Here is a 17498-nt window from a genome sequence, read left to right as displayed (position 1 = left end):
ATATATATATATATATATATATAAATAAATAAAATTTTATATACATATATATATATATATAAAAAACAGAAATTACAGATGGTCTCGTGAAGAAAGCAATGACTCCCTGTTTATCTGAAAGTGTTTTTTTTTTTAAAAATAACCTTCTTTCAGTGATTACTTTTACTATTAGTTTTAAAATAGAAAAATCTTTTCAAAGTAGCCTCACTGTCACACACACAGAAATGTTGATTTCTCTGCCACTTACCAGTCTTTAGTTTATTTGTGAAATAGATATTAATATATTTTTACCATATTCTGTCAGAAAAAAAGATTATATTTTTCAGTTTAAATTTGGAAAATGCAAGATGCATGGAATTCATGTGTTGTCCATAGGAGATATGACATGCATGTAAGCCCATTTTTGCTTCCCAGTCCAGTATGTGAAATATCCAGCTGTAGTTCAGAATCTGTGACGAAGGGACTTCTTTTCTTCTTAAAATGCATATGCTTGTTTGAACTTGCTTCTCTTTCATTTATCAAACTGTCATTTAATCTACCTGCTTTTCCTCATCTTTTAAACCAGAGTGTGTGCATTTATCGAATTATCAATACATGCTATGATAATGTTACAGGAATTAGATGAAAAATCATTATTTCAATGTTTTTACTGAATGCATCTGTGTGAGGCTGCATTTCAGGGGAATTACTTCAGTCTCCTGGGCACAATTCTATGGTAAATAATTATTGGAGATACTTTCAGCATACAGTATGGCATTAACAGTTTAGAAAGTCATTTTCCCTTTATCTTGGAAGAACTAGTTTATATTTTTGGCATTTAATAGAGCTTCTAGTAGTGTGTGGTCTGTTTGAAACCATATTAGGTATGCTAAATGTAATTTTCCTCTGAATGTGTTCAGCTTCTTTGTCTTGTTATGCTGATTCAGTTACAGTAGCACCCCTGATATCATCAGTGTTTCACGTGCACCTAAAAATGAGAAGCTAAATTAAAACTAAGATAGCAAGGTCCCATAACAGAATGGAGGAATGACGTTATTACAGGCTCAATTTCATAACCTGACCTTGTTCCTGGACACACGTAATGAAAGCTGTGACAGCAGGCTGTATTCATTGTATCCGAAGTTTGTGCCATTTCTGCCCTTCATCTGACAGTAGGCAGGGTAAGGTTCGGTTCCACTCTGCCAGGCTCCCTGGCACTTCTTTGTTGGGAGCTGCAAGTTATAGACAGAAGTTGGAAAGCTGCTGGAGTATCTGTACCGTGCCTGTTGGCAGAATTTGCAGTCATGTTTCTTGGACAGTGTGGCCATCTGCAGATTTCAGATTCAGGTGCTCACTGTTCGTGCTGTACCAGAGCCTTTGTCAAGTTCTTGCTATCGTGAGGAAGGAAACTGGGGGTGGTTCTTTTAATGTCATTTCTTTGCAAGCCTTCTTGCAGGTCCTTTTAGTGTAAGGTCTCCAGGAGCTGCTGCAGTGAGAAGCAGCTGAAGGCAATGTTTTTTAAAACGTTTCCTTCCCCTGCCACAGAAAGGAAGCTCTCTTCTGCTGCTTGCTGTGATTGCCGTTGGCACGGTGCTGGCACAACTTCCAGCTCTGCATGCGAACCTTTTGGGGAGCGTACTTCTCGAGTCAGTAAGCTTTGGCCTAGTCAGACATCGCTTGTGGCTGGCAGCCTAGGCAGTAGCAAGGAACCCTGCACAAACAATTGCTGAATGTTTAGTTTTGGTTTTGTTTTGGAGTGTTTTTCAGACATAGAAGGTAAGGAAAAAATACCACTTGAGAAGGTGGCTTTGGGAGCACCAGCAGTTGTTTCTTACCCTCCAAGTGTAGTGTTCACATGGTGAACAGCATCATAGAGAACTTTAATACCTGTCTGGGCGTGATGGTGGGGCTGAGGCAGGACTGTCGGTGCAAGCTGAGGCTGTTGGCTGCAGCCCTGCCGCTGCCAGGCTTCCCTACTGGATGTTCATGGGGGCAACATGGGAGAGGGGCAGACAGGACCTGCTGATTGAAGGCTGTCGGTGGGACATCCCTATTTGAACAAACAGGCTTTGTACATATAACATCTCTGATAGGTGCAGCCAGGCCCTCACTGTGTGCACCAAGGAACTGAACTCCATTTAATGAATGTCCTACTTGAATTTATCCATGTGTAATGCAATGCACTGCAGTTATTTGTACCTTAAGCAGCCTCTTGTTACAAAGAAGAGAACTGTGACTTGGATTAAATTTAAATCCTGATTTGCGACATGTTAGCACAGCAAACTAATGCCAAAATCTATTAAGCCTTCAAGGTTTTTTTGTTCTTGACATTGGGTGAGTGCTGAGATCTTGACCACAATCACATTTGCTTCTGGGCAGGAGGAAATAGTCCATGTAGTTCCAGTAATCCAGACAAGCCGTCACATCTGGTTTTCTGAATGACTTTAGGGGAAGGGGGGAAGGACAAGGTTTGCAATTGATTAACATTGTTCTTAAAATCAAAGACTACGGTAGTTTCAGAAATTACTCTTAGAGGGCTTCAGGGACCTTTGGCAGTTAGTTCAGAAAAACAACTCCAACCCCACCCCTCAAAAAAAGATTATTCAGAAAATTATACTAAGAGACCTAATAGTTCTAAATCTGTATTTCCAGCTCCTCAAAATGAAATGAAAAATGAATAAACATTTAGTCTTTCTGGATTATGGTAACTTTTTAAATTATACATGAGATTATTTTCATCTTTGTTTGAAATGAATATGCTTGCATTAAACAACCAAACATTTTTGACTGTACATGTCAAACAGGATTTCTTATTCTTTCAACAGACTGTAATAGACAAAAAAAATGGAACCTATAATTCAAAGGTATATAAAAATGAATGGTAATACTTTTAGGAAAAATGTACTCAGTTTTACTGTGAGTTCTGATATGGCTTTTTTTTTTTCCTGAAGGCAGATTGGGTGCATGTTAGTAGCAAGTCATCGTGAAGTGTAAATAATATTGTGCATAAGTACTCAGCAGGTGTCAAGCATGCTGTAGTTTAAGGCCCCACTTAGGTTTCATAAGAATTCCTACCAAAATTGAGCAATCTGAATTCTTACCCTGTCTGGTATTTTCTCAGGTGAACACCGGATCACCCAGTGCCGCTGTACAGTGCTGTTAGAAGCAAGTCTTCGGCAGTTATTAATGCCCAGGATTTTAGGGTTATCTTTTCCTAAGTTGTGGCAATTTGAGGATCTCCTTTTAAATTGGAAGTCATTCAGTTTATCAGACAATCCCTTTCAGTTGCATATATTCACCTTCGTGGTAATTTCTTCTGTTCAGCGGTATCAAGTTCCATCATTGAGACAAATTCAGTTTGTCAAGGCAGTTGCCTCATCCGTTATTTGGTTAAGAGTTGACCTGAGAAAAAGTGCAGGGACTTGATGGATTTTTGTAAGCATTGCTGGTGTCTCTCACCACATCAGCCAAAACAGACTTTGTGTATTATTAGAAGACGTGCCCAGACCACTACCCAGTATTTTCAGCAACTATACTTAAAACATTTCCCAAGAGTACAGAAATTGAAGGCTGGCATCTAGCATTCGTCTGTGCAAGTAGCTGGTCTTTGAGCCAGCAATCAAAGTGAGGTTGAGCCTTAGACCATTGCAATAGGACAGCTACATATGTGGTTTCCTCGTCTGTTTCTCTCACACACACTTCCTCTTTTTAGAGCACTAATATCTAATTTGTGGTTCTTGATAGTTCATTGCATTAAACATAGCTTCAGTTTTATTACACTCCGAAATATTTCAGAAATCTCCAGTCTGGCTCCTAAGCATGTATTTTCCCACTGCTAAGTGTGCCTTGCTGCCTGGAACTGCTTTCCCTGCAGCAGCCCAGGAGCAGGTTGTTGGGAGCAGCACGGAGCACCGCTGCCCTTCGCTGCTGCTGGTGCAAAGCAGTGGTCCTGGGCAGGTGGTATGGCACTGGGGGGGGGAGGACAGTGTGCTGCCAGGGGGCCAATCCTGGGACCACCCAGTGGGGAATGGCTGCTCCCTTCTAGCCAGCAGTCAGGGCATGACCAGAAGTCAAGAAAGGAAACTAAGCATCAAAAACTGGCTGCCCATTCTTTTGTCTTAGAGCAGGTCCCACTGCTTTAAAAATCTAACTTTGTTAGGCCAGCAGGAGTGGTTTAATCATTACTTGCCTCTTAAGAGAGGAAATGCTCTGATGTTTCACATTAAGTGATTCTGGGAGGGAGAGTAAAGGAAGTAGCCATAAAAAAAAAAAAAAAAAAAAAAAAAAAAAAGATGGCTTCTTGGTGTAGAAAATGTGAATGATTTTTTTTCATCTTTGCACCCCTGCCTATCTGAACAGTGCAAAGGAAAGGAGCTGGTCCCCACCCCCAGCTGATCTTTCTTTCCAATTACTGAATTTTCAGGCTGAGAGCACAGAACAGCTGTCTTCTGAAGGATGTGAGGCTCAGCCTGGGAGGGAATTCATCCAAATGGGGAGAAAGAATTTAAAAATAGAATAAAATAAAATAATTCAACTCTAACAAGAAGCTTTTGTAATAGGTTAATTCAGGTACCATCAAATAATGCTGGAGAACCCTGTGTTTTAAGTAATTTCTCAGTTTAATAGAGTTTCAGCTGGGGGGTTGGGCAGATGCCTTCCTCAAAGGAAAAAATCTTACTGCTCTTTCTCAACTCTGAGATGTTCTGCCCAGTGGTGTTCATCTCGGTATCAGCTCCATTTTGAGATGGAGCACTGCTGAGGGTGCTCATCCCTCTGGAACAAGGTCCTGTCTCCAGCCCTTGTTGCACCTCACAGCAAAACGTGTTGGAGCAGCAGTGGTGTGACTTTACTTGCAGAACGCCCTCCTGCTCTGTTCAGTGTTGCTGAGTCCGTGCTTTCCTCCTCTGAAGCCTGTTTGCTTCCCAGTGACCTTTGTGCCCAGTGAGATGTCTAGATAACTAGGTGACAGGATGCTTTCAGTTCAAAAGTGCTGTTAACTCAGGATGACAAGACAGTATCATCCATGGTTTTGCTTGGGGTTTTCTCGTAGTAGCTCTAAAAAGTTTATGGTCTTGTAGCATAGCAAGCTTGTTGGACTTTGCTTGAAACACTGCATCCCGAGGCATTGGCAGGCACGTGGTGGTAGTGTCTGTGTATATGGATAAGCAATAGAGATGTATATATAATAGATATGTATAGAGATAAGCAATATTATATATAGATATGTATAAATACTTAGTTCCTTATAAAATTTTGTAACAACATTGAAATAGCCTCAGCTCATAAAGCTTGTTGAAAGTCGTTGCTGTGGGATCAGCTCAAATGCACAGACTGTGACCTGCTACCTGTGTCCACATCCATGCTGCTGGTGTCTCTGAAGCAGGTTAAAGCTTTAAAGCTTCTGCGTCCTGAAAATCCAAGTCTAGGAATAGAGGGTGTGCTGAGACTGCTCAAACTGAGGAAAACTTTATGTTAGGTACTAGAAATCTGGAATGCAAATTCCTGATGAACGTGAAGAGTGAATTGAATTGAAGACTTGTTAGAGACACTAAGCATCTGGAACAGGGGCTGCATAAACCTCTTTACTGAAGAGCATAACCTCTTTAACAGGTGGGATGTGGGGCCAAAGAGGGATTAAAAACCTGCCCTGTAACAAAATATCTTATTGTTCGATAGATAAACAATTAACTCAAGTCACTTTGGGAAACCCTAGTCTAGAATATTTGTGAATTATTTATATTTTAATTACATTGTTCTGTTTGAGAAGTGCATGTTCTTGGCATATTCTTAGCATACTTTAGGTGCTACTATGGGAAAAAGGTTTTTAGTTTTGTCTTACATGTACCTTTCTTCCTGTGAGCTTTGAAAAGTGGGATATCATGCTTTGAAGGCAGTAAGATGATAAGTTTATATCTAGGATTCTTGCAGAGCAAGTGTAAACTGTCATGACTTAAAAAATACAGTTTTCGTATTTACAAGCAGTTTTGATTCTGGTTTGTAAAGGCTAAATAGTGGTATGCCAGTCTTTAATCTTTTTTGTTTATTTTACATCCCTAAGTTTTTATCTGTTAGAGCAAACAGGGAAATCAGAGATAGCAATCTAATTTGGACGTACTCATTTAAATACCAACACATTATGTAACAATTGCTATACACATTTATTTTCAGTTTCAGTTGTTTCTCAACATGCACCGTTCAACATGTGGTTGTTGGTTTTCTTTGTGATTGATGCAAACCTTTGTACTAGTTGCTAATTGCTATTGATTATTCTAAAAAATAACAATCTCCATATGACTATATATGGAAGCAATGTCATGTATTTCCCAGTACAGCTATTAATAGCCTCTCTACATATGCATAATAAATTATTTATTTTAATCTGCACTGACAAAAGTGTACTTGCAGGAATCACGAGTGCCCTTTAAATATATATTTGCATGATTTTTTGCCCTTTGCATGTCTCACTTGGTTTGTCATTTCTAAATGGCTTGTTTGCTGTCTCTTTCACAAACAGACAAATCCCATGGCAAGGTAGTGATTCCAGCTACTTTTAATAGTTAAGAATCTTTCAATTACTAACTTCGTATTAAAAGTGACAGCTGTAGATGTCTTAATAACAGGGGGTCTAAAGATGAGTTAGTAAACTTCTATAACTATGCTTACAGATTAGTAGATTGGATCTTACTTGCAGAAGGCATTATCAGTGGAATATGCGCAGATCTAAATATTTTGACTAGCATTATCTGTTGACATGCATGGCCCAGGCAGAACCTTCACGACCTTCATTTCCCCAGATTATTACAAAAGCAAACCCTGAAGTACATAACACAAAGCTGCAGGGGGTTCCTTATGGCTGTTAGTCATAGAACCAGAACCTCAGAGCTTTCCCACTTCTTTCATTTTTTGAAATGAATCTATCAGTGCTTGAAATCACTGAATACCATTCTGACTTTCTATCAACATACAAATGTGACTTTTATAATGATGACTTTTATAAATATTTCTTAATTATTCATGTGGGGTTTATTTGTTTTGGATGGGTTTTGCTTTGTTTTTTTTGAAGAAAGATGCATGTCTGTAGTCTAAAAGATACAAATAGCTGTAAACTATATCTAGAGATCATGTGTTCTGGGACCTCATTATGGTTTATTATACTGATGCTGTTCTTTTTGAATTCCTTTCTAAATGGTGGTATTTCTGGCAGCAAGTAGTGATGACAAATAATTTACACCAAAAACTTTTCTAATTATCCCTTCATATACCTCACTGTCTGTCCAAGTATCTAGGCGATTCCTTTATCGTGTCTAGGAAAATCTACAGGAATTTTGGTCTTTCAGTTAGTGAGCTTGCAGATCAGGCCACATGTACACTAAATACATCCTGAATCAACAGTGGATCACATTCAGAGTTCAGGAGAGAGACACGTTGATCATCACTCACTTAGCTAGCCTTCGCTATGGCTGTGGGTGGGACCTAGTGTCTGCTTGTTGTACAGACTCCGTGTAGAAGACGACACACAGGAAGAATTACTACGTGTCGTTGTCTCTGTGTAGGTTCTATAATCACGCTCTTCGTACTTGTGAGGCACAAGCATGACCTCCAGCGGTACCGGGCACTTCATTCCCTATTCTCTTATTACAGCAACTCCTACTCATCATTGGATTTATTATTATTGATATTATTTCAGCCTAGTTTGCCTGCACAAAGAAAAGAAGTATTTTTTTAATTATTGTTTTTAAGTGAAAGGCTTTATTTGAGTGTTTAAAGAAAAAGCTTAGCAAGCTTACTTTCAAGTAACATCTTGATATATCTTTATTGTCTATAAAGATGCCAGTACTTAAACATTTGTAAGCATCATGAAAGTTTTTTTCCTTTTTCCTTTTCTTACTAAAGAAATACATTCTAATGAATGTATAGAAATTCATTGTAGTTAATAATTGTTAGAATTTAGTCTTAATTCCTATATCCATTGCTCTATTAAAGCACACAATTAAATCTAGAAAATTACAAATGTGAGTCATTAGCTCTGAGGCATATAAATGCCAGGCAGGCAGCCACGACAAATCCAGAAGTATTTAAATCTCTTGCTGTTAAAAATAGGCACAGTAAAGATGTCACTAAATTTAAAATAAATCTGGTGTAAAATGTAACTCCAGTTAACTTGTAATGTCTTTTGATAATGTTGCTTTAGGGCAACATGAATGGAGACCCATGGTCAATAAATGGTCTTAACAAAGTGAGCATTTAATATACAGAGGCCAAAAGTCTAGTCACTTCCATTTTTCAGCATGTGTTGTCAAGTAACCACATTTTCTGGTAGTTATATTAATGTTTTTCTTTCTAGGGGGATGCCAAGAGTCTTCTAGTCTCTGAGAATCTGAGCACTGGCCAAAAGTTGGACTTTTCAGATACAATGGTACAGCAGAAGCTGGATGAAATAAAGGACCAAATCAAACGGGAAATAAGGAAGGAACTTAAAATCAAGGAGGGAGCTGAGAACCTCAGGAAGGTCACAACGGATAAAAAGAACTTGGCATATGTGGACAACATTTTGAAAAAATCAAATAAGAAGTTAGAAGACTTGCATCATAAGTTACAGGAGTTAAATGCACACATTGTTGTAACGGATCCAGAAGATGTTACAGGTACTGTAAGTCACAGTGAAATTGTTTTTTCTTAGCTTAGATAAACTGTAGCCCATTTCACTTGAAAAAGCTGCTCGGGGAATAAGCAAATAAGGTGGAGAGTTTGTTCACCAATGTGTGCTTATTTATTTTGACTCACACAGAAATGCCTAGTCTCTTTCAGTTTTACATATTTTTTGGGGGGAGCAGTGTTCACAGGCTATTTGATGGTGCTCTAAAGACTAACTTAACCTGTGCTAGTTCTTCACTTTGGCTATTACCATATTAAAATATTTTCTCAATCTTTGTAGTATTTTCTAGTAGCTTTTCACTATGTAAGAACAAATTTTGGTGTGAAATAACCACTGTGGGGTTGCCATTTTTCAAATATTTTACAGTTGTTTTAATTAGTATTTTCTGTGGCTTGATGATGGCTTGATATTAATTTTGAATAGACTTTTTTTTTTTACATACCAGTCCTGGTGTTTTAAGATGGAATGTTGTAAAAGTAAACAGTCCTTTTTTAAGTTTTACGGAATGACTTAGGAGGTGTTGCCAGCCTGCTGATTTCACATTACACAGACTCTTCTTGGCAAAAACTTAATAAATGTACACATGCCATTGAAGGCGTTTGTAAAGTGAATGCCAAGCCTTAAGAAGCTTGGACAATAGAGTTAATAGACTGCATGATCATTATTTTTGAAGTAAGCTTGGATACAGTGAGAAATTAGGAAAGTATTGGCACATAGTATCAGGAATTCATATAATCTGGCCCTGTGACATGCTACAGAAGTGTTGAAGTGTCTATGGTAGACTTGCACAGTGTTCTCTGCATTTGTTGCTTTTGAGGTTTGAGAGAGACAATTCAGGAGGGAATGGAACTAGTGAGGCAGAGTAGTTGCTGCAGCATGAGATAGGAATACAGATAACATGCTTCATAGATAGCCACATGGTTTGTTTTTTTTTAGTAGACATGAAGCATTTGGTTTCATATTGGCCGAGGTTTATGAAAGTCATCTTTGGTGTTGAAAGTAGTGGGGCCTTTAAACGAACAGGAAAAAGGGAGAAGAAATAAAATTGGGTGCAATTTCTGTAGAAACAAATATAAAAGTCTGTATGGATATAAATGTGTGAAGTTACTGTAGTAGTGGAATTTGAAAAGTAGATGGCACAGGATGATGGCACATTGGAGCACCCCTTTCAGTGCAGCATTTTAAAATTTGCCCCAATGAGTTAATCAGCAATATTGTCCATGTACATGGCTCAGGAAATACAATAGACCCTAAGAAAGCACTTAGTTCTAAAGAGATTGAGGTCTTTGGGTGCAAATAAATAATTAAATGATGCTGTTCAGAGCTGCAGTACGTGGCTGAAAAAGCCGGCAGTGCCCATGGCTTTTGGGAAAACAGCAGCAGCCAGGCTCAGCCAGCCTTGTGCTCAACAACCAGAGCCTTCGTGAAGGGCTTATGGAAGAGATCAAAGATGATAATCTTACGTGCTTCTAAGTGCTTTTGATGCATACTAAGCCCCTTAATACTATATTTTAACTTGTATTCTGTTCAAAGCATTGTTGGCAGAAAGTCTTTACAACCTTAATTATTAAAATGTGCCCTGAGAAAAGTACATTATTTCTTTAATACTTCAATTATTGCAGGTTACAAATTTATTAAAAAGAAACTTAAAACTTTGTGGAGATCTTTGTATTAATTATTTAGTATCAGATCAGGTATTCCTATATAAGACCCATTTTAATACAATATACTTCACAACCTACTTAAAAAATACATATATATCTTTTTTTAGATCAATGATCTAAAACCTCCAAAGTAGAAATGATTGAGATTTTGTGTACCGTTTGCTTTATAATTTAATTGCCTGTCTCCTTCTTCATTCGTGGTCACTAACTCGTGGGGGAGGTATGCTATCACTAAACATTTGATCTAATTTCAAACTAATGTCTGCATGTCATCTAGGTGATATTCTGATTTTAATACTGAAATCCTAGTTTTGACTTGAGATATTAGTGAGATAGGCCCTTATAAAATAAGTTTAGTAGCATAAGATTTATGATACACATGCAGAGTTGGCTTAAGTATAAAATATTTATACAATATTCAACAAATACAGAGATATGGCCCTAAACATCCCTGTCATCTGTCAGTACAGCTCTGTGGAGAGGTCACAGCTTTCTGTCTGGTAATTGTTGCTTTTCCTCCAGAGTGATACAGTGAATTTAAAAACCGTTTATTGCTGAATATGTGAGTTTCCCAAGTATAAGTGAGTTATTTCCAGAGGTTAGCTCTATTTTGAGTTACAGCTTTTCACTTTAGCTTGTATTTGACCTTCTTCTGATTCAGTTAAAATCTTTTTTAAAAGATAAGGACGTATATGGGAAACTTCTAGACTGTGCAAAGCATAAATACTGAAAATATGGTAATATGAAAATAAGGTAAAAAGGGTTCAAGAACTCTGGGAGTCAAGGCTTGTATTGTCTTTATATAGTTATAATTTTGTGTGTGTGTGTGTGTGTGTGGTCCTAGGTTTTCCTAGTCTTCTGCAGTATGTTAGGTAGGTTATGGAGGGCTCTAAGTAGTGAGGTCAGGACTGAAATCCATTGATAAGTAACACTGAGAATGCCTGTAAGATGATGATCCTTTTGACCTGTCAGGCCTGACCTTTGAAGATTCTTGGACTGTTTCAGTTGTTTTCAATGACAATTAGTGCCAGCTTGGAGAAGTCATTTATTCTTTTCCAGCTCCAGTATTTGAAAAGTAGGTGTGAACATGTTTGTGAAGTACTCCAGATTTAGAGCTGGGAAGTGTCAGACAAGCTATTGTGACTCTTAATGTTGCTTAGGGTATCAGGCGGTGGCTTACATTACTTTTTTTTTTTTTTTTTTTTTTTTTTTTAAAACAAACCACTAATTTGTAGTCCGACTATTTTGTAATCACTACAGTGTTATCAACGTATGTTAAAACCATTAAATGTAATCTTAAATAATCTGCTGTAGAAAAATGTGTTAATATCAGCCCATTTCAAGTAAGTTAAGATATTTTGGTGGTAGCTTGCCCAGAATTGAAAGCTTCCCATGTCCTAATGCCATAGGAAATTATTTTCACAACCACTTGAATTGGTACTGTACTTTTTGTTTAAAGTTCAATATGCCAAAAAAGCTGTATTACTGATGTATGATTCAGAAACAACTATGACCATAATGTAGGTTTACTTTCCATTATGGGGTTGTTGGTAAATCTAGATATGTTTTAGAAGTGAGTCTTTGTACCCAGGCCTGTCCTTATCATGCAGTGCATTAGTCATACTAGGATGCAGGGCTTTAGAATTTGTAGGTCACCACTTAAAAGGGAAGCAGAGTGCAACAATAACAAAGTAGGACAAGCCTAGTGACCACTACTGCTGAGTATCTGAGACTTATTTGAATATATAACATGGGGATGATTACTTCACACTAGACATGAAGGCATTTCATATCTTGAAAATGTACTTCTACAGAGTAGCATGGATTAAATTGATATTATTTTCATATGTCTAAAAAATAACAGTAGAGACTGGGCTTTTGAATATGATTCAATGAGTAGCTAACAGAAGAGAGACTTTTTTTTTTTTTTTTTATCCAAAAAGCCCATATAAAAGACCAGTTCTTGAAAATTGATGAGGTAGCAAGCAAGTTGGTCAGGGTAGTGACTTACTTAGACAGAAGATGCTACCTACAATGCTGATAACCATAGAAATGTCACGGTAATTCCTGGAAACCTTAGTGTGGGATAATGTTCTTGAAGGAGTGTGAGTCAATCAGCTGTTGCTTTCTCAGTTGTTAAAATTTACTGTTACCCAATCAAAATTCAGTTTGACTTCAGCTGTTTTCAGGTCAGTGCTAATGTTCTCTGTGTGTGTACGTCATCTTGGACTTACAGACAGCTTAGTTCAAGTGCTGTTGAAACCATCTGACTCCCTGAGACATGCATGCTGAAGATGTTTTTGTTGTTTTTTTTTTTTGGTGGTTTGCTTGTTTGTTTGTTTTTCCCTAGCAATGCCTGAATGCATCACAGGTATTCCTGTTGGTTAAGACACTACAATTAAAAGTCCTCAAATAAATTAAAATTAACTATTTACCAACTTGCTGCTAATTGAATAGCATAGCAGTGTGGGAACCAAAACTCAGTTACATGGGATCCTGGATTTCACACTGAGCTTGTCAAACAAAAATCGTGTACCTACCATGTGGGGAAGAGTCCCTAGAGAAATGAGAAGCAGTCTAGAAAAAATACGGTTGTCACTACTCTAATAAATATAGTTTAGATGGGAATGTTGGTAAAAGGCAATTTAGAAGCAAGGAGTATATGCTAGTAAGCATTATGCATAGACTCAGTCAAACTGAAGAGGTTTTCAGAAGAGCAAGATAAACATTTCAAACTGAGAACTGCCATTATCCTGATGCAGTCCAGACACTTAAAAATAAATAAATAAATAAATCCATTAAGCATATTAAGCATCACTTTTAAGTTAAGTCTTATATTTCCATGAAAATAGGATATCACAGGTGCTAGGGATGTAGCATCACTGCTCTTCCAGCAGCCTGGATGTGCGTTACCAGGCTGCAAAAAAAAAACCCTTAGTATTAAGCAGCAATATTCATAGCTGTTCAGCAAAAGTAACCTAGTTCTATGAAATGAAGTCTAGTTCACTTGAAATACATGTTATTTCATTTCATATTCACAGTGTCAAGCAGAAAATGCCTAGGGGCACTAATCCATAGCCCAGCAAAGCTATTACTGTTTTATACAAAGTTAGACTTGAATGTCACATCCAAAGTGACTAGTCCTATACTGTTCTTACTGACCAACAAGCTTGGCAAACTAAAGGATCTGTCATTTTCCCTATTCCCTACATACCTGCTAGTGTGAAGTATCAATCTGCTGTGAGTACTTAACTCTCGTTGAACTTTTAAGCATGTACATAAAATCCCATTGCTTGCGCTTAACCTGGATGAATGTATTGCTTGTTTGTATTAGGATGATGACTAAATGTCTCCAGATGAGATTCAAGACCCTCTGTATGGTGCTTTACACAAATAGATAATCGCTTTGGTATGGCTAGTTATCTCTTACAACCGAAGCAGACATACAAAGAGAGGGGAACAGATGTAGCTTGTAGTGCTGCTACTAAGATTGTCAACACTTTCCATAATAGGACCAGTTAGACTGGCTGACTTAAACTTTAATCTGAATTCAGCCTCAGGCTGTTTATTGTAATGGGGTCGGAGAGGTGGGGGGGGAGAGGAGGAGTCACTTGGAAGCCATTTCTGAAAAATTATAGTAAATAAATTTACAAATAAATATATTTTTCCATATTTAGGAGTTTGGCGAGCAGCTATTAGGTCTGCAAATGCGTTTAAAAAAAAAAAAAATTGCTGCTGGTTACTAACAAAACATTCAGTAGCTCCATTTAAAGTAAATGATAGAGGGGAATTTAGGTCCACAAGTGCAGACCCACTCTTTAGATGACCCAGGTAAGTGATGTGGTTAGACCTTCACAGTGCAGACAGGCAAAGGGAGATAATAACAGCTGCATGGGCAGCCTGAATCGTGGTATCTCTAATTAGTGCTTGACTTGCAACTGGGTGTTGTTTTAATGCAAAGGAAGAGTGCTGGTTTGCATCTTTAAAAGCTATGAAAACAGACTTCAGGAGCACCACAATCTTCCACATGCATCATCAGAGGACTGGGATCTTTAAATGGCGGAGGCCTGCATCATAAATCTAAAGTTGGTAAATATTCATTTACACAATTAATTTACTTTATAAGGAGACCTGACACTGTGACTTTCAAGTTTCATGTTTGTTTTAATTTTGAACAGATTATTAGGTAAGGATTGGTTAAATGTGAAGACATAAATGGGGGAAAAGTGTGTTGTTAATCTTTGTTTTATTAATAACAGATTTAAGCTAAATCTGTGCAAGTGCAGTGTTTCACAAACCATGCCAAAATGCAGAGAGGAAGAATGAGAAAACAGATGCAGAATAGCATAGGCGGGTGTTTCTTTAAAACATTTGGAGTTTTCTGTACTACCGTTAAGTAGTGAGTGTGCAGGAAGAGTCTTAAAGTAGCTTGAACTGAAGAGTGAATTAACAGCAGAGGAAATTAAAAGTTCTCCTTACATGAAATCAGTGTTCAGCCTTGTCAAAGACTGCAAATTAAAAGAAGGAAATTACATGGCAAACTTGAAAGTAAAATGTATTAAATCTCAAAAATTAGTTATTAGAAGCTTCTGTAGAAGAAATATGAAATGGCAGATAAGACACCCCCATCCCCCTGATAACTCACCATTAATAATTTGTAAGTTATTGGTGCAATGCCTGTGTTTTCTAATAATTGAGGATTTCAGGAACTTGATCTATTATCCTAGTTTTAATTCAAAGAAAATTAATTAAAATTTAAAAAGACCATACTGTTGATGTCAGATAAATATTATCTTCCAGGAGACCAACTAATGTCCTTTGTGTGTAGCGAAGGTATTCTCTCAATTGTTAGGGTAAAAGAAATCATGAACAACAACAACAACAACAAAAAAACATTACTGTAGTTGGACATAATTTATCCTCCTTTTTGTAAAAGTTTGAAGGAGATGCCATTGGGGCTGTTCGGGAAGATAATCAGCTATAGCTGAAAGGCTGGTTTTGTTGGAAATTACAGAATAGTTAACCACTAGGAAACAGTCTGGTGACCACTTATTCTCAGTTCATTAACAGGTCATGATGCAGAAGCTGAAATATGAACCAGTGATTAACAGACTTTTCTGGAGGACAGTAGCAAAGTTAAGGATTTTGAGTATGCAATTTGATTGAAAGCTAGCTTGCATTCTGTTTAATCCAGCAAGATGGAGATCCATCAGCAAGATGGGTAGTCTCAAACAAAAAAAAAAAACACCTTCCCGCAAATCATAGCCGTTCAATTAACTGCCTGTATATCCAATTACCCTGTGATTTGGTTAGGATTGCAGAGCAAAAATCGTTCAGTCCTATGTCTGCATTCTTTAAGGAAAAGAAAATACATTATTCTTAATTCTGTCATAAGCTCCGTCTGCAGTGGTGCTAGCTGAAATAATACATTCAAATCAATGAGGAAATGAATCTTTATTTAGGCTGTGTTTACTGGTACTGAATATCATCGTCCAAGTTGGTTTGTTATATATTTCAAATCAGGAGTGTAAGAAAGGTCAATGGTAAACTGAATCTTTAAGTGACTTGAGACATGGCAGAAGAAATGAATGTGTGAACGAAGAGCAGACCTCGCAGCCAGGCTGCCTGCATTACTGCTCCCGGAAGTGATTCATGGGAACTGGGACGGGTGTGGGAGTCGCTCTGCCTTTGCCAGGCTTTTCATGCTAAGGCGCATTTGCAAAGTAGCTCAGGACAGGACGGTCAGTCTTAAGTGTGATGTTCCAGCTTTGTTTAATCTATAACTTAATAGAATAGATACGTTTTTGTTGGCTTTTTCTTTTGTTTTGAGCAGTGGTGGTGGTGGTTTTGTTTGTTTTTTTTTTCTTTTTTTCCTTGCTGCACACATTACATATTGCATTTAATTCACAGATTGTCCTAGGACTCCTGATACTCCAAATAGCGATCCTCGTTTTTCTACTAACAACAGATTGATGGCCTTAAAGAAGCAATTGGATATAGAACTGAAGGTAAAACAAGGAGCAGAAAATATGATACAGATGTACTCAAATGGCTCTTCAAAGGTAAGGCTTTGGAACGCTTAAGGAACATGAAAATAATTGTGGATTTTCATATTGCTGTGGTGTGAACATACGATGTATAAACTGTATGCAGTGTTGGTGTTTTAGAGTTGGTTTATTCTTTGTTGTTAAGTAGCACTGTAAAGTCAGCTACAAATTGTTACACTGTTTTTGTTGTCCTTTGATACCCACTCAGGATGCTTGTTAAATGTGGTTGTTTTTATCAATTTGTCCACATGCAGTTCAACTTAAGTGATAAATCCGGCTTACTAAATTTAGTACCTCTAGTAATCTTTGATCATGTGTGATTTACAAAGCAGCAAAGCTCAGTGTGACATGGCATGGAGGCTGATGCTTTTTCTAGCTCAACTGAAAAAAAGATCCATTAATTTAAAGCTGTAATGTGCATGACAATTACATAAAAGGTGGCACTGCCAAATATGCTTCTGAAATGGTTGTCTAGTTTTAGTTGGCAGTAAAAAGACTTGTACCAAAAATCCCTTGTAATAAGAAATGCATAATATTCAGATAGTTATTATAATCACCATTAGAACACAGATGCATAAAATACTTTGTTAAAATACACTTTCCCTCTCCCCTTTTTTTTTTTTTTTTTTAACAGAAGAGGGTATTCTAGAAGTAGTATCTGATAGCATCAAAGTGAAACTATGAGTTCTCCAAGGGGCGGGGAAGAATACAGGGAAAAGGGGCTTGCTAACTCCTAAATGGGTCTGACTTGTTACACAGTCTGACCTAGGTAATAAAATTCATCAGACACTAAAAGAGTCCTTTAACTCCACTCTGAAAGACTAACCAAACATTTTAAATGGGGGCAGGAGGGAGAGACGTACTTTCTGAGTATGAGGGAGTCACAGTTCTCAAATGAGTAAAACTGTATATGTGTTGAGGGGGTCCCTACTTACAGACCCTTCTGTCTTCATTAGTTACTCATTACCTTTTTTTTCCATTTACTTTTATTAGATCTTTAAGGAGATGAAGTGCATCCTCAAACTAAGGGGGAAAAACAAACATAGGTATAGCAAATAATACACAGTGGCTTGGTTAGCTATTTCTGTCCAGAAGACAGCAAATACAATTGAGACATTGGAAGTTCCTAACTGGCAGGCCCAACATGTCGCT

At 37.6% G+C, this 17498-nt stretch overlaps 1 protein-coding gene across 2 annotated transcripts in view; it reads left to right on the top strand.

Moving 5' to 3' along the window:
• Nucleotides 1-17498, top strand: part of PKN2 (protein kinase N2) — a 54321-nt gene that overhangs the window by 16276 nt on the left and 20547 nt on the right. For both annotated transcript variants that reach the window (XM_072042010.1, XM_027463022.3), the window contains exons 2-3: nucleotides 8324-8624; nucleotides 16210-16361. In XM_072042010.1, the coding sequence (XP_071898111.1) occupies nucleotides 8324-8624; nucleotides 16210-16361 (453 nt within the window). The remainder of the gene's footprint in view (nucleotides 1-8323; nucleotides 8625-16209; nucleotides 16362-17498) is intronic.

Source organism: Anas platyrhynchos, chromosome 8, assembly GCF_047663525.1.
Source record: "Anas platyrhynchos isolate ZD024472 breed Pekin duck chromosome 8, IASCAAS_PekinDuck_T2T, whole genome shotgun sequence".
Taxonomy (NCBI): Eukaryota; Metazoa; Chordata; class Aves; order Anseriformes; family Anatidae; genus Anas; species Anas platyrhynchos.
The sequence above is the reverse complement of the archived record's forward strand: the minus strand, read 5'-3'. Positions and strand labels throughout refer to the sequence as shown.